The sequence below is a fragment of the Agelaius phoeniceus genome, chromosome 3, assembly GCF_051311805.1.
Source record: "Agelaius phoeniceus isolate bAgePho1 chromosome 3, bAgePho1.hap1, whole genome shotgun sequence".
Taxonomy (NCBI): Eukaryota; Metazoa; Chordata; class Aves; order Passeriformes; family Icteridae; genus Agelaius; species Agelaius phoeniceus.
In genome coordinates this window covers 103,555,546-103,580,549 of record NC_135267.1, presented here as the reverse complement: position 1 = coordinate 103,580,549, position 25,004 = coordinate 103,555,546, and the positions used below count along the sequence as shown (strand labels likewise).

At 40.6% G+C, this 25,004-nt stretch overlaps 1 protein-coding gene across 3 annotated transcripts in view; it reads right to left on the bottom strand.

The window, feature by feature from the left end:
• ALK (ALK receptor tyrosine kinase) overlaps positions 1–25,004 on the bottom strand; it is a 307,302-nt gene that overhangs the window by 223,523 nt on the left and 58,775 nt on the right. For all 3 annotated transcript variants that reach the window (XR_013181530.1, XM_077176040.1, XM_077176041.1), the window contains exon 2: positions 1,562–1,681. Coding sequence is in view for 2 of the 3 variants with exons in the window: in XM_077176040.1 (XP_077032155.1) it covers positions 1,562–1,681 (120 nt within the window). In the remaining variant the exon portion in view is untranslated. The remainder of the gene's footprint in view (positions 1–1,561; positions 1,682–25,004) is intronic.

Here is a 25,004-nt window from a genome sequence, read left to right as displayed (position 1 = left end):
TGAAAGGAGCTGTCCACCCTATCATAGAGCAGCTCTGAACAGAAATCAACTCCCAGGGAAGTTTACTAGTTAACATGCCAGTGGCTAAGCTGAAGGCATGCAGAGGAATAGAAGCTTTAAGAAGTGTCCTCAGTTTTAGGCTATGACTATGGGCTGTGCTGCATACACTCATCAGTCCTCTGGGGGCTGCACATCTCAAGTGGCAGGAAGTGTCTGTACAGTGATGCTATGGGGTGTTCCAGGCTGAAATGTGTGCCTTCCAAGGCTACTAATTAAAGGCTAGTGCCCTTTAATTTAAATTTTTGTAAATGTTAAATTGCAAAGCTAGAAAAAATAGAAAAAGCAAATTATTCCTGCCTCTCTTCAAGATTCTCAAAATTTCAAGGTGCATGCCCTAAATTACACCTACTGAGGGAGAAAACAGTTTATAGTTGTCCTGAGTGAACACTGTATTTTGTGTAACACCTCATCAAATTCCTGCCTTTTCTTGCAAAACAGATGGTTGGAATATGGTAGGATTTGGTCTTGGGCAATCAGCTAAAATCATCATAAATCATTTCTGCTGAGATGCAGTACATTTATCTCCATGTGATGCTGTCAGATGAAATCAGTGCTCTTAGCTTTTAAGAACAAAGCCTTCCCTTAGAATAGTATTACTGAGAAACTGAAAGAGTTTAGGAAGAAGTAATAAAGGATAAATTAAAAATCATTCTTGCAACTTCTGAGAAAACCAAGTAAGGGAAAAAAAGATTGTACTACTGTTGCTTCCAAAATGAAATTGGTGTGTCCTCATCACTCAAGCAGATACAACAGCTAGGAGCAGATATTGTATGCCAGTGGAAAGAATATATATTGCCCACATAAAAGGCTGCAACATAAATTTGAAGAAATATGGGGCTCCTTCATATAGGTAGGTCAAACTTTTCCCTCAAGCAGATAATTACAGGCTTGGGGTGAGTAAATCTTATTAGCCTCTCAGCACCTTATCTCCCTGCATAGAGACTGGTAGTAGATATATAGTAGATATATTCTACTGCAGTCACTTTCTGGATTGCACGTTAGATATTGCCTTGTGCAGTCCAGTCCTGACTACAGCCATCGTACTTCACAGTGGGATGACCATGGATAGGTCATACCTGAGAACAGATGAAAACACATTCTCTGATTTTGGAAGGGATGGATGTTAGAAAAGGAGACGAGAAGCAAAAAGTTCAGTACACAGCTCCTCTCTTTGTAATATTGGTGAATTTCAACATCCCACTCAATTATTACAGTCTGGGCCCTTGTTTTTGAGGGAGCAGGGCAGGCTGGGGCAGCCCAGGCACCTCCATAGAGATGGCAATGACCTCAGGCTGGGCTGGGCTGAAATGGGACTCCTGGGCCCTTGGGCAAGTTGGGGGAGCTGGTAACAGGCACTGAGGCTTTCTAGTGCCCTCAGATGCTGCCAGCATGGATATTTTACCATGAAACATTTGACTTGTGTTGCTTTACTCCAGTATTGCACCAAAACCTTAGGCAGGGAGTTGCAGCCTCTTGAGGATAACATATTCATGCTACTCACTGTGTCGTCCTCTGTGGGTGAAGAAGGGGGATGTATCTCTCATGACCCAGGTCAGGTTCCAAGCAGAGTAGCCAGGAGGAAGAGAAGGGCTTCTTGCTGTGTGATCCAAAGGGCTCGGACCTTTCATTAAAAAAAGGAAGACAAGAAAGAAAAGCCCATTAGATATGATGTAGCTGTTTGCATGCCACACGTCAAGTGCAAAGAACTTAAGCAGCTTTATTGACCATATGCAATAAGCACCAATTTTCAGCTACTTCTTGGTTGGTTCTTCCTTCCTGATACATGCATGCAGAGGGATACAGGACAGTTGTTTTATAGTGCAAAATCATCTAGAAAATTTGTCAAGTGTCATCTCACACTGATTCTAAGTTCTCTTTGACCTTTCTGTCCCCTAATTTGGGAGGTTTTTTTAAGTTCTGCTAGCACAAGGAGATCTTGTACATGGAACAGGAAAACATTTACCGAACTTGTGTTCAACAACCCCAGCATCTCAAAGATTCTTTTGGTGATCCAAATACTACAGGCAAGTTCTGTACAAACCCGCACTAACTCTGCAAGACCTCGATAACATTAGAGTTGTAAAGAGAAACAGTGTCTGAAATAACACACAAGATCAATGAGCAAAGTGTAATTCTGCAAGCTTTCAAAGTACAAATTTTCCCTGTGAATGTTTAAGTTGGGTTTTCTGAAGATATGGGTCTCATTTTTTGAGATCTTCAGAAAAAAGGTAGGATTTAAATGTGTAGAAATACAGTCAGGAAAAACTTGTGTTTGGGAGATTTGCTTGATGGGAAAAAAACCCCAAACTTCTGGATTTCTGATTTCTCTACAGAAGCCATAAAAAGGGCATATTTAAGAGAATAGCAGTAAACAAAGTAAATGCCTGAAGTCTTGGGGAAAACACTGCTTTGATTTTGTAAAAAATTTTACTTCCCACTTCCACCAAAGAAAAACTGGAAAATTTCAGAGGGACTTATCAGAAGCTTAAATACCAGGTATCAGTTGTGCCCTATCTTGTTGTCAGTGCAATCTCCTTTTTAGCACACTCTTGTAACTGAGCAACTATAGCACAACCAAGAGAAAAATAACCACTTTTATGTAAGAGCTGTAACTCTTAGTCCTTGCTTAGAGCAATAATCTTCAAGATAAAAATGAACTTCACACTGTATTGTAAGACATTCTTGAGTGGCAATAAAAGAATATCCCTAATGGCACAATTAAAGCTGGTCTCTATGCTAAGTTAAAGTGCCATAACTAAACACCCCCTTATTGTTGCCTAGAATGTGGCTACACAGAGGATCAGGCCAGGGATTTGTGAAGGGAGGCAGCAAACTTGTGCTGCCTGCAGCTGTCATTGATGAAGAGATAAGGAACCATGGAATAATCTTTATATTGGCTTTTCCTCCCTAACATCAAGACAAGTCTTCCAGTAGCCCCTGATAAAGCTGGTTGTGGAAAATAATGTCAGGTTTTATTACAACAGTTAAAATAGCTGCTAAAAGCAGATTTTTTTTCCCTACAAATGTGCTTCACTTTGATGCTACTATAAAATAATAAAGAAAAGAAGAATATTAATAAAAAATGAGCTCCTGAAGTAAGCTGGTTTTGAAAGCCATGAGTGTTTTGCCTCGTGTGAGATGTCTGACCAATATCAATATCCCCATTATATAACATCTGTACCCAGTGCCTCTCCAAAAGAGGGAATAATTTAATATCCTGATCCCAGATCAGAGATCTCCCCCAGACAAGAACCGTGGGGCTCCTTTACCCCAAACAGACCCAAATGCCTGCAGACGTCACTCATTTAGTGCTACCAGAGAGCCAAGACCTTGTGCTGCAATCCTTTGAAAACTTCACAAAAACCTTAAAAAACTGGCCTGCTTCCCACCTCTGCTCCCATGGCAAAATAATCTGAGAGAAAGTCACTGAGGTGCATTTCTCTCCCTAATGCTTCAGTCACAGAATTTAAAATTAAATCTCTTCACCTACCCTGACCAGCCTTACCTGGGAATCACTGCCACAGGATCAGCACCACAGCTGATCGCTGCAGTACTCCAAATTCCCTGGCACTTCTCACATTCCAAAAAATGCCTCTCCCTATTGCATTCTTCAGAATTCCTGCCTACCTTCAGCCTCTGCTAAGTGGAAATGTTCCCACTGGAACCAATAAATGCAGTGAATTGAGATAAAAAATGAGATTGAACATCTGAGCAGAGAAGACACGGCAGGCCAGGCACCTGAACCTTCCCTCAGCAGCAAGAGGTCAGTAAGAGATAATACGAAAAATTGAAAGTTTTTCCTTTATTTTTAAGGAATGGAATGGATTCAGTCCAATTCATTTTAACCTTAGAACTTATTTTATCCCATATTCTTTGGGGTTAATTTTGGAACTTCATCTCAAATTATTTGTTTGGGCTATTGGTCTGAACTTGAAGACAAGAAGATTGTATCAGAAGTTATGAATCTTTCCCAATTAAGTTATCTTCCACGAAAGATGCTGGGTAAAAGGTTTTTGTATAGCCAAGAGGCCACTCTTCACAGTGAGGAATGATTTGATTTAAGCATCAGCTTTAGCTGGGAAAAGGAGAGACCTTTCCTCTTCCACCTTCAGGGCATTTTACATCAAGAAAGATAATAATGGGAGACCATTTCAGCTAAATAAATACTTTTTGTTCAGCAAGGGCAATGCAAACATAGACCACAGTCTAGCCCTTTAACAAAATAAAGGGTTTTTTTTCCTCTCCAAAATAATTCAGTTTAAGCCAAAAGTCATTGAGAAAATGTATCTCCTTGTTTTTAGATATGCTAACCTCCAATTCCAGTTGTTTGTATCAGGGTACTCTGTCACTTGTCAAAAGTAACCCTAACCTTAAAAAAAAAAATTAATGGATTGGCAACTGGAAGCTGACAACTCCATTTTTAGTAGCCAGACATATGCTGAGGTACAAGAGAGGTTTCTTTTATATTCCTGCCTGAAGACATACCAGGACCAAATCCTGGCCCTAGGTGGTCCATCACAGCAAGAAACATGCACCTGCAGAGAACATTTGACATTTCTGTTTTTTAAACTTGTGCAAAGGTATCTCCTTAGGGGATGTAAAATCCAGTCAGGGAGTTTGGGGAAAAAAAAATAGAAAATGGTTTATGTGTGCTGAAGTCAAGCCTTAAGGCTACAAATTAATTAAATAAAATATTTATGTATTATTTTAATGAAAAATACCTCTTTAATAGAGAAACCCTTGATGTTCACTTAGAAATGGAACAACAAGAAAAGCTTTCTACATGAGTAATTTTTAAACAAACAGGATTTCCTCCCTTTTTTGTCTTCTCTGGAGGAAGGAATATCCCCAGCAATTAACATATGTAATTTTCTAGAGATTCATGTAGTGCAGAAATGTAGATGAATTTTTACCAAAACACTCAAGCTCCACCATGTAACCAAATATTGCTTATTGCTCCCTTTGGATATTGCTTGATTACTCAGCTCTCTCACTGTGCTGAGCTGTATTACTTGCAGTTTCTCAGTGGTAAATCTGAGGTGACAGGCCAGCATGTACCTGTCCTCTAGATTTCAGAGTTGCCACAGATGTGTAAGATAATAACTGAGATCAACATGTACTTTCAGCTACATCTACATCTAAAAGAATATCTCAAAATCCCTCGTGTTTGTTCGTGTGGAAATCAAAAGTCAACATTAGTAGAATTTTTGGCTCTAATTTATAACAGCCATCAACAGAGTAGTTCCTAGTAATTATTACAATAACATGTTTAGAAACAGCCACCATTATGATCTGGATTTTGCAATTTCTGGGAAAGCCTGACATTTCAGAAAAGGTTATTCCAGTTCTAAGAAAAAGGTAGAGATTTTCCACAGAAAGGATATTACAACATTAAAATCTGGATTTTCCAGTCTCTGGGAAAGCCTGGCATTTCAGAAAAGGTTATTCCAGTTCTAAGTAAAAGGTAGCAATTTTCCACAGAGAGGATAATATGCAGTTATCTTTCCACTATTAACAAAAAGAAGGACTAAACTACTCAGAACCAAGGCAACTTCATTTGATTAAAACAAAAAATCTTACAGAGAACCGACTGCCCCAGGTAAGGAAACCTCTGCAGACTTCTCCTGTGAGCCAGAGGCAGGCCAAAGGCATCCTTGGGAAGAGGCAGATCCAACACTGCAGGATCCTGAAGCCAAACACCTTGATCTTGCAAAAGAGCTCTCAGGACCCTGCCTTCAGTACGACTGGGCTGGCTGTGACCAGCAGGATGTTTGGGCTTGCCTCTGCTCAGCTGGAAATGTAAATTCCAGAGGCCTTGATAAAGGATTGCTGAGCTCCTACCTCCACAGAAGTTCTTGGTTTCTTTTTTTTGTTTTTTTGGAGGGTATCCTTCCATCCATGACTAGAAAAGATCTCCTGAGAATTCCCTCTCAAATTCACAACTGATCCCCACAATCACACTAACAGTACTCACACCATTTAGAAGCTTTCATTTTCCCCCTCTTCCCATCTACAAACATACTCAGTCACCCATGAAAGTGCAAAAACCACATTATATTGAGGTGACCAAGCAACACCAAACCCAACAAACAGCCCAAGTAAATGCTTTGTGAATAATCCATACACTCAACCATGCTCATACAAATCATTGTCTAAATGAAATTTAGCAGTAAAATGAAAATTCTGTTTATGGTGGACAAGGCAGAGGGCAAGCTCTTTGCATGCAGTTTCTGCTCTGAGTAGTTGCTGAGCTTTTTTTACATTAATAGGTGGATGTACTCCAGGGTTTTTTTCACTAACCTTTTCTACAGTATGAAAATGTTCACTGACAGTCTGTCAAGTTTATCTTTTTCAGCTGGAAAATATATTTAATAATGCATTATGTTACAATGATTTTATGTCATACCCAAAGCCTGATGAGTGCAAATAAACTATAGTGTGTATGCCACAAAAACTGTGCTGGATTGTTACAGAGAGGGAATTTTCATTTTGTGGGCTGTAGCAGACCTGTGGATTGTGAATTCAGTCTGCATGAGGCACAGGAGTGATCAACAATGTTGACTGGCAGGTGCTTGATGAGTAAATTTGGGAATAGCACACACTTCCTGTACATAAAGCGCGTGTCTCTAACAACACTGTATTAACTCAACCACTGGGTTATCCTTCTGACCCTGACTTTTTTTTTTTTTCTTTTGTAAGCCTCATTTAAAATTTTCTTTTAAACCCTTTATGTCAGCCATGTACTTTTCCCCATCCCCTTTTCAACTGGAATATTAACTTTTTATTGAAAAAACCCAAATTAAAATTTAAAATTTTCTTTTAAACCTTTTATGTTAGCCACCTACTTTTCCTATCTCCTTTTCAAATGGAATATTACATTTTTATTGAAAAAAAATTAAACTCTTAAAATTTTAAAATTTTCTTTTAAACCCTTTATGTTAGCCATGTACTTTTCCCCATATCCTTTTCAACTGGAATATTAACAACTTTTATTGAAAAAACCCAAATGCATCATGACTGATTAATCAGCAAGTAGACACTTCACAGCTCCATTCTTTTTCTACTGACAAGGCAGTTCCTCTGCCAAACATGACCCATAAACATTTATTGATGCAAGGAGAGAATGTGCTAAGTCTGGGCGATGTGGCCTGATCAGTGGAACCCTTGGATCTGGAGGGAGAGGAACACGAAACACCCAAACTGCAATTTGATCAAGACATTGCAATAGGGAAATATTAACTAGGTATAATGTCCTGCTGCTCATTGCAGGAGAAGAAATAATCCACATTTTCCATACAAAGAGCATTAAAATAAACCAATTAAGATGACCAAGCTTATAACAACTAATACAGTTTAAAAATGTACTGCCATCTAGAGCATACTGCTGCATCTCAGGTGCTCTGCAGCTGCCAAAGACCTGCCCAGTAAGACCCCACAAAACAGCCATGATTCACTGATAAAGAGCTCAGGGCCTCAATTACAGACCAGGCTAGGAATGGCTCAATGGTGTTACTCACCTGTGTGCGCACAAGAAACCTTTAAAAAATCCAACTGCAGGCTGAGTTTTGCTGTAATAATCTTTTACAGCACAATTAAGCACCTTTGTGGGCAACACAGAGAAAACAAAGAATTGAGTGTCAGTAATTGAACTGCTCTTAACTCTGGTTCAGAGCCTCAAAAGCTGAGGCTGCTGGCAGGACTGTGTCAGGGATGAGCTTCTCTGGCTTGCCTAGGCTGCAGCTTAGCTAAACTGGGGGAGAAAGCCCTGCAGCAGCAAAGCTCCATGTGCAAACACATCTTCTGAATTTTGGATGCTTGTTCTTCGTATCAGCTTTTAGACATTTCAGAGCCACAGCTGGAAAAAGAGTACTGGGGTTGTGATTTTGTAGGGCTGTGTTGTCTTCAACACAGGGCAACACTTGTCTTGTCTTTGAACTCATAACAAATGCATCTGAATTACTGACCAGATATGCAGTGAAAACCAAAAGGAATCATGTTTAGCTGTTTCCTGCAGCACAGACAGACCTCCAGACACTGCAAACAGTAGAAAAATGCCAGGTAGAAATCTGCAGAATTGGTAACCTTTCTACTCATGAACACTAAAGTACTTCAGGTTGCAGATATCTGAATTTTTCTGTACCTGTGGAAATAAAGCAACCCTTCAACTGTCATCTGGGGTATTTGTGTGCTGTAGCTTAGAAAAACTTCCAAAAAAACAACTGAAAGACAGAATTAATGTCTGGTATGTGTGTCAATATTAGAGAGTTCCTCCATTCATGGTCATTGGGAGCCTGCTGCACTGGCCCCCTCCTTTAGGTGTTCTTCATCCAAAGGATTTTTGAGCAGTTGCTCATCAGTATGAGTGTTTTATATATACATATATATATATACACACCTCCCAGACCATGCCAAAATGATCACTATGCTGGTATATCTGCTATACCAGTGTGGTTCTCATCTTCCACACCTGGGGTCCTGATCCCACATACTGCCAATGTTCATCTCTCTGAACGTCTTGTCCTACCCCTCTGCACTCTGTACTTTCCCCTGCTCTGTACCCAGCTAACAAAACCTCTAGAACCACAGTGGCCAGACTTTCAAGCAAAAGAAATTGTTGTTTTGACAGTGTTTTAATAATTCATTACACACACTGACTTCAAACCATTTAGTGCCTTCACCTTGGGCTTCTGCATAGCTACACAGACACCCAGATGGAGTCTCATCAGATCAGCACACTTCCTATATAATTTTAAATAGTGGGGTTAAAGAAGTAGAAAGAAACAAACCCAGAAACAACCCTCTGCTCTTTATTTTTTTTTGTGCTGCATTGACTGCATTCTAAATCAGAATACACACAAAAACACCACTGAACAGTTATCACTTTAACACAACTGCAGATATTTAGGTATTCAGTGGCCCACACCCCCTGCAAATTTTAATACAAGCTCATATTTTTCCTCAACATCTGCATTTTAAATCTGTGTCTCATGCTTTAAGATGTGGCATTCAGTGCTCACTTCTTTTCATCTCTGTACTTCTTGTCAGTGGACAAAAACACATGCAAAAATTCCTCAAACATTTAAATGCTGGAGAAATGAGTATTTGAAGGTTTTGAAGATCTGAATCTTTGGTCTGCAGGAAGGCTTTCACCCTCAGAGCAGGCAGCCTGCATCACCTTTTAAAGACTTCTTTGATCAGGATGAAAAAGGTAGTAATTCACTTCTCCTCCCACACTTTCATGCCATGTCAGTACCTGTGGCTCTGGAGACACTCATAATGAAGTTTAGGGAACATTTATTTTTCCTTTCATAGACAGCATCTAAATGCCTCCACTCTCTGTCAAAGCCATCCTCAGTCACACATGACCTGAGCATTTACAACCCTCTCTTTGACTGCACTGCAGCACTGAGCTTGGATAGCAGGGACAGAGGAAACACAGTTCAGTTTCATACACCTATTACATAACAAGGGAAAACCTAACTTTTATTCACTGCAGTTTAAAGGTCCAAGTTCAGCCTGAGCTAATTTGGGAAGCAGCTTTACTTTGGTCCACCTGATTTGCCTGGGGATCCTCCATCCCTGTAGCCCATAATACTGCTACACATATCTCCTTCTTTGTGGGGAAAAAAAAAAAAAGGTAAAAAAAAGCATTTTGAAGGTGTGCACAATCCTTCTTCCTCAAAGAGTGTGGGACTTTGTCCAGAAGAGTCTCTGGCATAAACCCACCTTAGGTGCAAGCTGGCTGTGTTTTGCTGCCTGGAACCATTCAATAATGCCAGGAGGAAATGGCAGCCAGTAAATACTGGTTATTTGGAAGAAAGCAGCAGCAGTGGCATAAGTCAGCCTTATGTTTCCTTGTTATTATCATTATTACTATTATTGCTTCTGTGAAAGGAGGGGAATTCTATGCTTACTGCACAAGTACATGTGCAAGTTAATGCTGGCAAAAGGCTCAATAATGGCTCTTCATATAGAAATACAAATCCAGGGGCTTTTTGGTTTTTTTTTAATGAGATATCCCCACCCCTTCACATCTAAAATAGGCCACAAACAAAGGAAATAAAATACAGCAAGTTCAGTTAAAAACTGGAGATTTCCTGTACAATAGAGGCAGAAATCATGAAATTATGTTTCCCACAGACACTTTGCCACAGCTGTATCATGAAGACAGAGAGAACAACTGTGGAAAGGTCACTACAGCTGCAGAGGCCTTGTCCACTTTTTATCCATGAATACCTGAAATCTTTGAATCCATGAATACCTGAAATCCCATCTGAAATCTTTGAATCCAAAGATGACATTTTAAGAGCAGAACATTTTAAATTATACCTACCATATCAAAACATAAAATGAACACTCAGAGGAATCAGAGGAAGCCCTATATGAGTACAACAGACACAACTGTGAAGAAGTGACAGTAAAGAATTTCGTGCCATTTGCATGCCCAAACCCATTTATTTGCTGCATTAGGCACTTCTATTAAGCTATAATGTTGCAGAGTTGCAAGAAAAGTTCAGGGTGTTTTGGTACCAGAGAAAATACAAGACATTTGTTATTGGTAGGCAAGCTGCATTATTTCTAGAAATAGAAAAAGGGTGTGATGACTATTTCAATCTAAAACACAGCTGTCTTGGCAGGAACAATAAAAACTAGTTCATATTCCCTTTACTGGGAAGGATGCCAATGTGCTTATATTGTCTATTTTCACTGCAGCATTTAATTTTGCTTAAGGTAAAGGACAGCATCTCTGACTACAACTGTGGGGTATTTAGATGTGAAAGTACCGCTCAAGGAAGTTCTGTAAGTGCTGCCAAAATGAAGGCCATAAAGCATCTGAGTGAGGCATCAGAAACTCCTGTCTTCACTCACACAGACGTCTCTAAATTGACTATGAGTAAAGATTGTAAAAGGGAAATTGCTTGTCATTCTGTTTTTCAGGTGCTGAATTAAAATAAGAAGCAGTATCTCTGAAGATCCCTTGAGTTCTGTAGGATGTTTTGGATTCCTTGGCACAATTTTGTTCTGTGTAGCTGCTTTCCAAAGATCTTAACAGGTAAGTGACCCTCAGCATTGCCTAAGGAGAGGTGAGTGATGTAAAGCAGCTGATGCCACCAGCCACCTCCATCCCCTGCTGGATGGCCCCAGAGCAGAGCAGTTATGTGCACTAATAAAAGAAGGAGCTCCAGCTCAAGGTACCCCCCCTGTGTATGGGGCAGGATGGCCAAGATTCTCTCTGCTGATGCCAATTTTGCTGCTGTGAAGTTCTGCTCAGGCTTGTATTTGGCCTCTGGTATAAAGACAAGTGTTCAAATACGCAACAAAACATGGTCTAAGGTGAGTAGGAAGAGGCAGGTTACCATCATCTGCCTGTCACACAGAGCAGGAGCTTTCTGGTGTCTCTCTTACATATTCCTACATGCTGCAACAGCCTTCCTTTTGGGGAAAAACTGGTGAGGTGGGCTGGCCCATAAAGAACTGTAAAAAAATTAGAAGACATGAACTACACAGAAAAAAAAATGGGCATATAAATTACATGCCTCTTATGTGTAAGGATACTAAGAAACCATGGGATTAAATGACCTGTTCAAATTCACACTGCAAAGTAGTAGTAGAGTTTAGGAAACAAAACAATTTTTACTGTTTTCTTCTTCCCAGAAGTCCCCACTTCTGGTGGTCCAGCCCTGTCTGTGTCAAAGGATTTCACCCTGCCTTGTGAAAGGGGAATTCTGAGCATTTGCAACAGAGCTTGTGTGTGGATGGGGCTGTGAGCTACACAAAAACAAAACAAAATAGCTGTGCAGAAATATCTAGAAGAACAGGCAGATACTTTATGTGGATTTTTTCTTTTTCATTTCTCCCCAAGTTTATGTCTGTCTAAATCCTTCCCTGCAACAGGAGAAATAGCTTTGCTCTTCTTCCCCCCAGAAACTGCACTGTTCAAATAAGAATTTCCCAAAGTGATTACCAAAAGGCCTGTAAGAGAAATGATTACAAATGGCTGAGTTAACTGCTACAGACGGCCTCATCAGTCATCATAATGTGATCTCAGCACCAGGGTCATCAGAACAGGCAACTTGTCATGACAGATGACACCTCTTCAGGAACACTTCCTCCCATGACTTTTCCCAAAAAAATCTCTTGGGATGAGGCGCTTGCAAATAATGGTCCTTAAGCAATAATCAAGGAGGAATCATCACCAGCTGCCCTCATGAGCTGCTTCCCTGATGGGGTTTGTTGGGTTTTGGCACTTTTTTTAGCCTCAGAGTGTGGAATGTTTTATCTGCTTGCACATCTTGAAATCAAAGTAGTTTTGGCAGTTGCTCTAAAGGTGAATTTAGAGACGATGATAAGAGAGACAAATGAGAAGACAGGAGGCCTGAAAAGGCTGAGGCAGCACTGTGAGCCTCCCGCCACTTTTCCACTGCCAGCCCCAAATGCTGCAAAACAATTTGTAATCTATGCCTCATTTTCAGCATCTAGGAAAGAAGAAGTATATGCTTTTTTGTACATCTGCTATGGAAACTGCTTAGCTGAATTTATTTGAGTTATACAGTGATGAACACCTTCCGTGATGAACACCACACTAACACCCATTACAAATAAAGGCCAATTTATCATCTCATATATACTGGCTTGGGAACTGGATCTCAAGAGCTAATTCCATTCCCACTTCATCTTATCTACAATGGGATCTAAGATAAATTTTATAGTTTCTCTTTTTGCCTTTTTATTCTGCTACTAAAATGGAAGTAATGACGCTCACCAAGTTTGGAAATCTTTGAATAAAAGACAGTAAATATTTTTATGATGAAATATTTAAGCAAGGTTTTCAAAATATAATTTCCATCAAACTCTAGTGTCCTGCTCCTCACACATACAGCTTTTACTGTGGCTATGGTTAAAAGCTTGTGTAAGAAGCACAGTTGGCTTCTTAGTAACACACATCTCTGTCACAGTGAAGAGGCAAACTCTCAGCAGTGAGCAGTTTGCTTGTGAGATCTGGCACTTGTTGGCTGTTTGCAAATAGTTCATGGGCAGAATACAGTTGATGAATACTTTCAAATTACTCAAATATTTACTGGGAACAGATTTCAGCCCTTGGGGTTTTCTGTTTGTTTGCTTTGTGTGGTTCTCCTGTCATACACCAGTTGGTCTTTCAAATGGTACACAATAGGTGCTGGATCTAAACAACATTACAAATTTCTGCTTTGCAGGGAACTCCATGATTTCTTTTTGTTTCCAATCCATGTGTTGGAATGAACAAGAATAAAACTGAAGTTTCCTCGAAATAAAATCTTATGTAGGAAAACAGCTGGGGAGCAAATGCTTCTGTGTAAAGGAATTAAAATTAAAGTGTTTCCATGTCAATTTTACAGTAAAATATACCATAGTATAGTTGCAAATGAAGTAAATTATAGCACTGCTTCATCATAGTAAGGCCAAAATACTTCATTTTGATTTTCTCTCAGACTGAAAAAGACCTTGGCATTTTGTGTAAATTGACATATTCCCATGGGAAGTCTAGCTTTCAAAATTATATTTCTTGATGGAAAATCTGCCATTAGAAAACAACTTAAGTAATTCTAATTCTTATGCATCTCACATGATAAGAATTTGCTATTCTGCTGCCAGAGCATCTCTCTGAGAGTCCCCTGATAGGGACCTTGAACTGGAAAAGCCACTCAGAAAAACACTCATGGAGAGTCAACAAGGTCTTTTAGAAAATTTAGTAAAGAGCAAAACAGAATGAGCACAGCTATGGCAAACCCATAAGAAATTCAAATTTTAAAAAAATCTCTATTGGCAACAAACTTCAGGTGGATATTTCTTTTTATTGACAGAGAGGGAGCTGTGTATCAGAGGCAGCACAGCACACTGTGGGAATTACAACAACAGGCTGAATCCCCACCAGAATGATGCACTGCTCCTTATATCCATCTCCTGCTCTAATAACACTGTCAAGAATTTCAGGATGGAAAACACAAATTCTCCTTTCCTTCGCAAAAAAATACCAGCCTTTCTGCCCACGCCTGCAGTCACAGTCCCACCTTTGGCTGTCTTGCAGTGCAAGCAGCTGATCCATCACTGGGGGCATTCAGCTGAACTGGCACTGTTGGGCTGCAGAGAGCCTCTCTGCAAGTTTGAATCCCATCAGGGAGGTAAGAACATTCACACTTTCATAATTACTGGTTTCAAATTAGACATCTTTTGAAACAGTTTTCCAAACTTCTTCCAAGGCCTGACTAACATCTCTCTGTCAACTGCAGTAAGAAACCATCAGGTGAGGATTTGGGGTATTGTAAAGGTTCTTGTCATGCAGCTTAGCAAGTAGAAATAAACAGGAGCCAGTATCACTTTAGCAGGCAGCCCTCCAGAGCTTGCTCTTGAACTGACTATGCATTAGCCAGGACTACAGCTTGTGACATTCTGGGAAACTATAAAATTACATGAGGAATAAAACACTTGTACTAAGTAACTTGTTATTAAATTCTGTTGCAGAGAGTTATCCTGCCTTAAAAGATTTGCTGTATGCCACAACACTGTCTCAGAGCCTCGTCTCCCCCACTGATCTGTGAGCTGTGGAGGTGACTGTGGGGGCTCTAGACATGAACAGAGACTGCCCTGCACATGGCAAAAGCCACCTCAGGCTCAGCCCACTCAGATGATATGTTAGAGTCACAAAGCTGTATTTATTTCTCTCTAAGCAAGGAAGTACTTAATAAAGATAAGCAGCCTTCTTTCTTTCCCATTTACTAAAAGAAATCCAGGCAAAATAAAACCAGGGAGCATGCTTTTCTCCCATGTTAACTTGATCTTAGGAAAGACCCTATTTTGGCAGGGTGTCTTACGTCTGTGAAGACAAATAGGTAATAGAGAAAGACATCACCATCCTGGAGACGCATTACAATGTGCAGAGTGGGGATATGAATAATTCTTCATAGCTTCTGAATTATTCAGAGGTGACCAAAAGACACAAAAGAACAGAGCATGGTAAGGGGATTTTTACCTCCATCTCACTAACTTCACTGCCTGGCCACAACTCTAATTCAGCTGGTGGTCAGGGTCTTGTTCTCTTGAGGACACTTACCCCACATATTTTCATTCTGAGGCTCCTCATCCAGGTTCTCCTCAGTGCACATCTGTCACCCCCTGAGGTGTCCCTAAGCCTTTGTGTCTTCTGCTCACTGATGTCCTACAGCCAATCTGCTGGGTGGCTAGAAGCAGTCTTCAGCAATTCGGTATATCTGCATCAGTTTTGCCTTATTTCTTCCCCTCCCCTCCTCTCCTTGAGGAACAGTCTCTCTCTCCCTGCTCCTGACCCATGACTGCGCTGAGGAAGCATGGGATGGGATTTCTTGTGCCATTGAGAGGTGTCTGCTTTCTTGGCTCTGGGAGTGAGTACCAGAGGTAGCACTGGATCTGAGGGGAGGTCTTCCCTGGTGTTTTACAGCCAGGAGCCCCTCACCAGGGCAAGTATTGCTCTGGAGCACCTGAAGGCCACTGAACAGATGGCAGGGTATAGGATCAGCCTGATTCTCACAGTGAGGAGCTGAGGATGTTCTTCTGTGCATGAAACCTGCTTTTGTTCTGCTCCTGCAGAGTTTTCTATTAGTAGTCACCATCTCAGATGTTTGTGCTCCCTGAGAACCCACAATCTAATATTTATCAGGGATATAATGCTAACTTGTCCAGCCTGTCCTTATTGCATTGCTAAAAATAGTAATTAACCTGTTTTTTGCTCCTCGCTATCTCTGGAGAACACCTGCTTACACAGGGTTGATCAGAATCCAGCTCACTACTCACAGGAATTAGCATCATTATCTCCTTGTACAGACTGCTTGAGCTGCAAATTCACTTTCGTGGCTCTAGGTTTTAATCTGCTGGTAATTGTTCTGCTTTCTGACCATCATATCCTGGGCTGCATGTGGGAACATCAAGAGCTTTCCCCCCTTCCTCTCTGTTCCCTATTCTGAAATGCAGCCTGTCCTGCTTTCTCAGGGCACTGGCCTCTGTGTCTACAGCAGCACCCAGCCTGCATTTCCATCATTACCAGCCAGAGCTGGAAGCTTCCTACACTGCATCCACTAAAAGTGAATCTGAGTCAAACTCTCCTGGATGTTGAGGTGTGCAGTGTCAAAATCCAGCCTGGGCTCCTGGCTAGGAGGGATCTGTATCACCTGAAATTCAGTAACTGCAGTGTATTATGTCAATCCCGTGATAGTCTGGAAAGGATTTATGGCAGACCTATCACCACTGACAGGTCAATCACAGTGCTCTAATCAAAATTCAAACTGCTACTTTTAAGTCTGTGGGGTTTTTTTTGAAAACTTGACACAGCACAATCAGAACTGATATGGGATGTAAGAGGTGAGATTGCTCAGAATTTCTTTGTAACTTGTTAAGATAATATGGCTTTTTTTTCCTTTCTTTTTCTCTTTTCTAGGCAATGTTATTTTTCCAGTAATATAGACTCAAGCTGTATTTTTACCAGCCACAGAAACAGATCAGAATGCTGCAGGCACGCAGGTTCTCCTTTTTTTTCTACCTAGTTTTGCAGGTGTTGGAGATCAGTATTCAAATGATTGCTTCCTTGCCTAAATTGAATGAGACCCCCCCAACTTTTAATATAATTCTATCTCACAGGAGTCAGCTGTGTAAAAATATTGTAATGAAGATTTATATTCATGCAGGAACAGTACTCAGATGGACAATGAAAAATACAGTCATTTCCTAACCTTCAAAGACATCCTGGGGTCAGAATTCAGACATTCTGTCCATGCAAGCCCTCTGTAAACTAAAATAATGGTCTCAGTAACACTGGTGCAGTCCCAGTGCTTTCAGTGGTCAGGGTAGGTGACTCACCAGAAGCTGGGTTAACAGCACCATTGTTGAGAGCACTCAGGTGCTGAGAGCCTCTGTGCTGTGCCACCTATTATTTCCAGGGGATATAATACAGGAGAGGGGAGATTCCAGCTTGCTCAAAGCAGAATAGGTTCTGCAATGCTAATAGAAGTAAAAAGCAATAAAAGCCATGATGTTGTCACTAACAGATTTTATATGTGTCTGATTGTACATGGGGAGTTACTCTATTGATTAAATTAGGATCTTTTTTGAGGAGTCATTCTCTAGAGTAGAATAGCATTTTAAGATTGGTAGTGAATTACATTCATTTGGGGAGTTCATCAGGATGCTTTGGCATTCACAACTTTAGCATGCTCCAGTCCTGCAGTAAGAGCTAAATATCCTACAACACCTGCCTGCATGCTTGGTTGGAAGTGGAAGCAAAAGTCAGCACAATTCACAGCTATTGTGGGCTCAAAAGCTGAAGATTGTGCTAATAGGTAAAGCTCCCCTGCACTGGGTAAGCATCAGGGATATCCTTTACTGAAGAAATACAAGAAAATCCTCTGTGTGGTTAAAGAATTACCTCTAACAGTATCTTACTCGTGGCTAAGCTCCAGGCAATACAGAACTAGCAAAAACCCTAAACCCAAGTGGGATACAACCTAATAGCATCCTCTGGCAGAGGTAGAGAAACAAAGTTTCCTCTGTCAATGTATTGATTTTTCCAGACTCGTCTCATTTTTTTTTACAAATATTCTTTGGAACTTAACTTCAAACTGAAATTGCAGTGGGTAGGGAGAAATGTGCTATTTTTCTACTTTTCTGTTTATATTTGAAGAAAGTTTTGAACTCCAGGAATACATGATCTAATGGAGCTAGAGAACTTTACTCGCTGCTGAACACAAAGATGGGAGAGGTTTGCAGGCCAGTCAATTTCCTTAAACAAGGAAAATTCTCCTTGCAAAACATATCTGAAGTCTTGTTAAATTCACCAAAATTAGTGGAATTAATTAAATGGAACTACTTCCATTACATGGAAGAATGAATAGAAGTCCTTGGTGCTTAGATTTACTGTTTGATTTAAAATAAGTTTTGTTTTAAAGAATGTGGATGACAGTGAACCCAGCGGTGTAGCTGGTGTGCCAGAGGGCAGGGCTGCCATCCAGAGGGACAGGGCCAGGCCAGGGAAATGGGAATTTTGGGAATTTTGTGGTATCCAGCTGGGACAAATGTGAAGCCCCACAATAGAGTAATACAGGCTGGGCACTGCCCAGCTGGGCAGAAGCTAGACTAAAGACCTTTCATGTTCCCTTCAACCTGAATTGCTCTAAGATTCTATGTGAAAATACTAGTTGTGAGCCACAGCACATTTTCAAGATCTCTTAGAGGACTGATGAGTTTACATTTAAGAAAATTATGGCTCCTGATGGCTTGGCAGAAATGCTTTCCATCAGTGAAAGCACGAAAGAAAATTCAGCTTGCATAAATCCCAGCAGGTCAGCACCAAACATTTTACCTATAGATATATTTTCTGGCTTCCCTGGGTAGTTTGATGCACTCAATAGCTCCATTTTGCAGATGGAGCAGTGGATGGTCCATTTAAGTGACCTGCTTATGCTTGTACAGATTCCATATCAGAGCCCAGAGTTAAAAGGCATTATTTGCTCTTATTTTTCACCATAAACTCACCTTCTAAGCATTTTGGAAACATTCTGAATACTTTGTATAGTACCTAGTACCTTTGTATAACAACTATAATGTTTCAAACACTTCTTGGTGCTTCTTTGAAGAAAGCAATGCTGAATAATTCACTACTGACAACAGCAGAAACTCAAAGCTCAGTACCGAGTTCTAAAACAAAAAATAAACAGAATTTCCTCTGCTTTTAATTTTTGTTTTTAATTCTCTTTGTGTTCTAGGAAACTGGCCTAATAATGCTGCGGTAATTCCATAAGTACAGCTTAATCTTAAACAATAACAACAAATGAGTTTCATTTGATCTGTTCAAACACAGAGCGTGTTTGACAAAAGTGCCAAGGGCTGCTAGTGTTAGAGGGATATTGGCAGAAGCTGTTTCCTCAGCTATAGAAAGGAGCAAAGGAGGCCATTTTTAGCATTTGCTGAGGCAGTTGCAGCAGATTAACTTTAGATCAATGAGTTGCTTGATTATTCTGCTTCACTCTCAAGTCTCTTTCAAGGCTTCTCTTTACCAACCAGGAAAATAAAGACACAAATTAAACCCCTCTCCCAGGCTTTATTTTCACTCACAAAGAAGGGATTTTTCAAAAATGACTCCATGTCATCTGCAGCAAGGCAGAGGTGCCAAAGTGTCCCTGGCTGTCACCTAGTGATGCAGTGGGTACTCAGGAGCATTCTCAGAGGGGCTTTGACAACTTTGGCTCTGCTGGGTTGGGACTGTCTTCTGGTTGAGAAACAGGAAAAATAGGAGAAGACTCCTATTTTTGGTTACACGACTCCCTCTCAATTCTAAGCTACCCTTTTAACTTGCTTCCCTCTTTCTCCTGTCCCCCCACGCTACACCATCTCTGGCTCATGAGTCATTTGGAGGAATTGCAAAGCCCTACACCTGCACGCATTTTCTGCTGGCCCTGCTTGTGCCCAGCAGAGCTAGGAAACAGGCAGGCTGAGGAACTCAGACCTTTAGCTGCCATAGTGAGAGCTGCACCCTTGCCATCATGTTGAGGGGCAGCAGCTTTTGTTTACAGCTAACTGTCTGCACAAAGATCCCTAAAATTGCCTTTCCAGAGCTCCTTAGCTCTGCTTCAGCCCTCCTGACTCTCTGTTGCTGTCTGATTCTGCTCAGATCCAGCTGCCTTTAGACTCAGTATTACCCTGAGATCTTCCAGGTGGGTGAAAGAGCTGCCTCCATCAGATCCACAGTCCACAGGAGTCACCCTTGGTCATAGCCAGGATTAGGTCAGCCTCTGGAGCAGAAGGCTTCTAGGAAAGCCTTTCCTCTAAACACTGAACACAGCTAAGTCTCTGCCATCAGAACACTGTGAGACTGGCAGATCTATGCCCTCTGATTTTAGTGATATTTTAAAACTAATACTACTGTAGAAAAATTTCAGGCTCCACTTGACTGTCTTAAAAAAAATTTATAGGAATATTTTGAAGGCTTATCTTCAATAAAACTACCTTTAGAACAACCTCCTGCAGTATATAAGACTTCTCATTCTTCAGTGAGTAGAAGAAGAATAGTCTGAGTTTCATATCATTATTTTTTGAAGAAACTATGCCTTTTCCAGAGATGAAGTCTGCTTAGCAGACAATTACTCCTCTACCTTTCCGTGCCAGTCTGCCTATGCCCAGAAGCAGAACTTAAACCATCTTGAGTTTGATTCTTTTTCAGCTTTAGTTTTTTGAATGTTTAAAATAAGATATACCATCCTTTTCTGGACTGACATCAGGTTCTTAATAAGAGTGCTCTGGGATTTCTCGCTATCTGGCAAAGTCCTCTGTCCTCCTTCCAGTTGCACAAAGTAATGGAATTTGTAGCCATATAAATGCATTAGTGTTAGGCAATGTGAGGAACAGGCTTGTGTATTTGTGCTGCAAATGAGCATCATAATGTTTTACTGCCTGCAAGTAGCCACTGCTGCAGTCTTTTGCTCACCCCTGTATACAAGACATCCACTGCTCCTAAGGGTGTGGAAAATAGTTCACCCAACTGACAGACACAGTAAAGCAACAGTTAACAACCTGAATTTTTAAAAGGTAATAAAAAACCCAATCCAACCCCAATACAACAAATGTGATAGAACCTTACTGTATCTTCCAACTTCGGCAGGGTGAACTCATCTTTTCCTAGACAAACTTGATTAAGGACTTGGGAACAAGACTCCTGTGCTTATGTGTCCCAAATTCTGTCTTTCTCTTCTGTTTCTGCCTGTGGTGGCCCTCTATAGATCACGTAAACATCTAAACCTTGTTTCTCTTTTGGTATTTTGTGTCATCATTTAAGCTCGTGAAAGCTAAAGAGACATGCTGAAACTACATTTTTCTTGCACTACTTGATATGCATATGTCCATAATGTCTTAACTTAGAAACTAGAATATAGCAAAACATTTAAAAATATCTGAACATACAGAGAATAATCAGATATTTACTATCATCAGATATTTTATAAGTGTCTTAACAGACAAAAGCCAAAAGGCTGTTAAGTAGAGATGGATGAACTGGAGCAGATGGAGCAACACTTAGCAACATGCTGCTACTTCTTTAACCAAACTCACAGTATTATTTAATTTGCAGCCTATTCTTGATGTTTCTCCTCCCCCTTTCCTTGACCACCTCTCACTGCATGTAAAAACTTGGACTCCTGATTACCAGGAATCTTGCATAGACCTGGATTCATATGGAAGCCATGCTTTTTTTCCAGCTGAGGTGGGGATTTTCAGGGGAATCCCAACAGAGATGGCTTTGTACATCCCACAAAGATTCCCTTGAAGCAGTGCACAGTACAATGTTTTTGTTTCAGCACATGACTAACATGGATTTAGTCCTCATATGCTTTACACCCACTGGGCACATTCCCCTTTTCATTGCTGTTATTCAGGTGGCACTCACACAGAAAGGGATCACAGCCAGCTCCTCACCAGATTCCCAGAGGCAGCTATATGGGACTCCTCACACAAACATGGCATAGGGGTAGCACTTGAACATTTTCTCCAGTCTTGTAATTACATTTATGCAGCTAAGCTCTTCTGGAAAACTCCAGGTTTCTTAGGATCTCACTTGTTTGTACTGGAAGCTGAGCAGTAAAGACTTCCTTTAAGGACAATGCAGCACAAACATTCAGGGGCATGTTAGCACATGAGAGTCAGAAAAAAAACCCTGTTATATGGAGGTACTGTTTACCTTCCCAAAGTTGTTTTAGCTTGAACAAATATCATAAAGAAAGAAAAGCAATAAAACTGAAGTATGTAGGTCAGAATGCTCCAGCTGAAGTGTTGAATAGGAAAAGAATGAGCACTTACATAAAAATCAAAGGTTTATGGATTGTTGCCTTTGCTCGGGGATATTAGGGAACTAATTCAATCTTCTAGTTTCCAAGTGTAGTGATTAATTAGAAAAAAGGGATTTTCATGTGTTTTACCACTTCTTTAAACCACTTAGATGGTGGAAGAGGGCTAGAAAGCTGGGAGGTTTTCATATCTCTTAAACTGACAAGATCCATTCAAGTATCTGGTTTTCTGCAGAAGATGTGAACTTGCTCTGCAAGCCCACCCTGCCTTGCATGCCCCACATCAGACATGAAGGAACTGACACAAAGGCTGAGCAGGTTAAGAACACCCCTCTCCTGTGCCTGCAAAATATCATGGAGACCTGCTTGAAGGAACCTTACCCTTCCTACCACCAGACACAGTCCCACTCCTCTGTAAGCCGTTCAAAGCTCTGTTGGACACCAACTCTGTCCACCAAAGGAACAAGACCTGATTTGTTTTCTTCCTAATAAACCTGCAATTTTCCTCAGGTTTCTTGAGCATCTCTCTTCCTTCTACAGATGCAGTTTTGGCAACAGCAGGTACAGTGGCATGCAGGCTCAATGCTTCCCAGTGCCCCTGAGGACTCAAAGCTATTGGCACAGTCACAGAAGGAACTGGCATCCTTAGAATTGAGCTGGTGTGCAGCCAAGGGGTGTCCTGGTGGCAGCTCTCTCTGAAAACCATGTTTGGTCAACTGAGCCCTCAACAAAATGTATAAGTAACAAAAATGTATTAATAACAGACAAAGAAGAAAAAGATCTTGCAGAATGGGCATGCTGAGACACATGGCAGCTCCCATCAGTGCTGCTTCACTGTGTGATTCTATACACACAGAAATAAACTAAATATGAACACTGATTTCTGTGTGTGTGTTCAAGAGGTTTCCTCTGCTTCCAAAGACTCCCACTAGCCAGAGAAGTAGGAAGGCTCATCAAGCATGTGTGTCAAAATTAGTGCTTTCCAACATTTTACTGGAAGCAGGATTGTGATATTTTTCTAGTGACTTTGAGTGGTAGAAAGAATACTTTCTGTAAACATAACAAATGGATCAACCTTGAAATCTTGATGATTTTTACCTGAAAACTTACTGATACTAAGCACTAAGCATGATTTGAAAACAGAAAGCCAGTATGAACATCTTATATATGCAGTAGACAACACTTAGGTTGTTGGTGGACTTATAGCTTTCCTGTTAATTACACATACACAAAGTGGGCAAAAATAACTTGAGGAATTATATATATATATATTTATTTTTTTTTTTAAGGTACAGTGAGCCCTGCAGGAGGGAGAAAATAAATAATTACGGTTTTATTCTGAGTACAGTTGTTTCAGTCCGTTCCACAGCCTGACCAGAAATGTCCTGAGCAGAAGCCTCAGGAATTTGAGCAGTTGAATTTCTTTTCTGCTTACTCACAATTAAGATTTTTTTCCCGCTATTAACCCAGTCTTGCTACTTCCCTCAGTCATGTTACTATGTATTGCCAACAAGTTATTTTCTCAATCCTTAAGAAATTTGAAAAAAATACATATATATATATATATATATATATATATATATATATATATATATGTAATATGCACACCCTCACAATTCAGCTGACTGACTATAGGTAAAAATCAATTATTTTTGCCATGCAGTCAAAGCATTGACTTTTGGCATTTTCCATATAATATTTTTTTTCAAACCTTTAACATTCATTGCAATAGAAAAAAAATTGGTTCTTAGACCAAGAGCCTTCAGATTTCTAGAGGATATTCAAGTTTAACATTTAAAAATTAATTCTCCCTTGACAATGATTAGAACTTCCATTAAAACAAAAATGATGATTAGCATCCAGTAACCCTTTGTAAACGGGTCCATTGTTCAAATAAACTGACCTCTGCAGCAATTGACTTTAACATTGCTCAAAAGCTTGACAGTCAATTATCTTCTGATCTCCCTTCAATGGGCCTTGTGGCTGGAATAACCAATCCATCACCTGGAAGGTGAGTATAATAGTGTCTTACAGGCATTTCTTCCCTACTTATGACATATACACACTGCTGCAGAATAAGTCAGGGAATTCTGTCTCAGTCCCACTGAAGCATCCCTAAAAAGCAATGATGCATCAAGAAGCTGTTCCCCCTAGTGAATATCTCTGAATACACAGAGCCATGATGAAAAGTAGTGGGTTGAACACAACATCATCCACGGCTTGGTGAAACCATCAGACTGGTACTGGACTGTGTCTCCACCAAATATCACAACCCTATTTATTCTGTAGGACATGGGTTTGGGTGTGCTGCAGGGAGATGCAATTCTCCTTCTCTCTGTCTCTTACTCTTCCTTCCAGTCAATCTGATCCCCCTGGGGCCCTTGGTCCTGCTGCTGGTAGGAGCTTGCAGCAGGTTTGATACTCCCCTTCCCTCTCTCTGCCTTCCAAAGCACAATCTCTCTGTCCTTCCCCACACACCACTGTGGGTCCCACATTCCTCAATTAGCCCATGAGCTCTCCTCCACCACTCTGCCTGGGCAAGCCAAGGAGAGCCCTCAGGACAGCACTACCCCTTTCCCCTGGGGAGACATGCACATTGCTGGATGAATATTATGGATACTGGAATATTTTGGTGCCTGAGATCCTGCCACTGCTTGCTGCCCTGGTCATTTACAATCACCACACTGTGATGACTTTAATACATTACCTTTGCCCAGTGCCAATTCAAAGTTTAAAAAGCTATTTACCACTAAATCTAGAACAGTGAGGTGCTTCTTTTCTGCAAACAAAAAAATCTTCTACAATTGAACCTCTGAACTTAAGACTTGAAGGGTGGCATTATTTCTAATATCACAGACTATACAATGTCAAGCAGAAATACTTGTTCATTGCAAATAGAATAAAACTCAGCTGCATCCATACTGCTCACCCAAGAGAAACTACTCCTATCCCTGACATACACACTGCTTCAGTAGAGACTATGCATCTTTACAGCACAGGCTTTCACAAACTAGTCTTCCTAGAAATATGAACCCCAGTGTAGCCTTTGTCCAGTCAGGTTGTGGAGGAAAATACAGACAGCATCTTGGGAACTGGAGAGCAGCAAGGAAG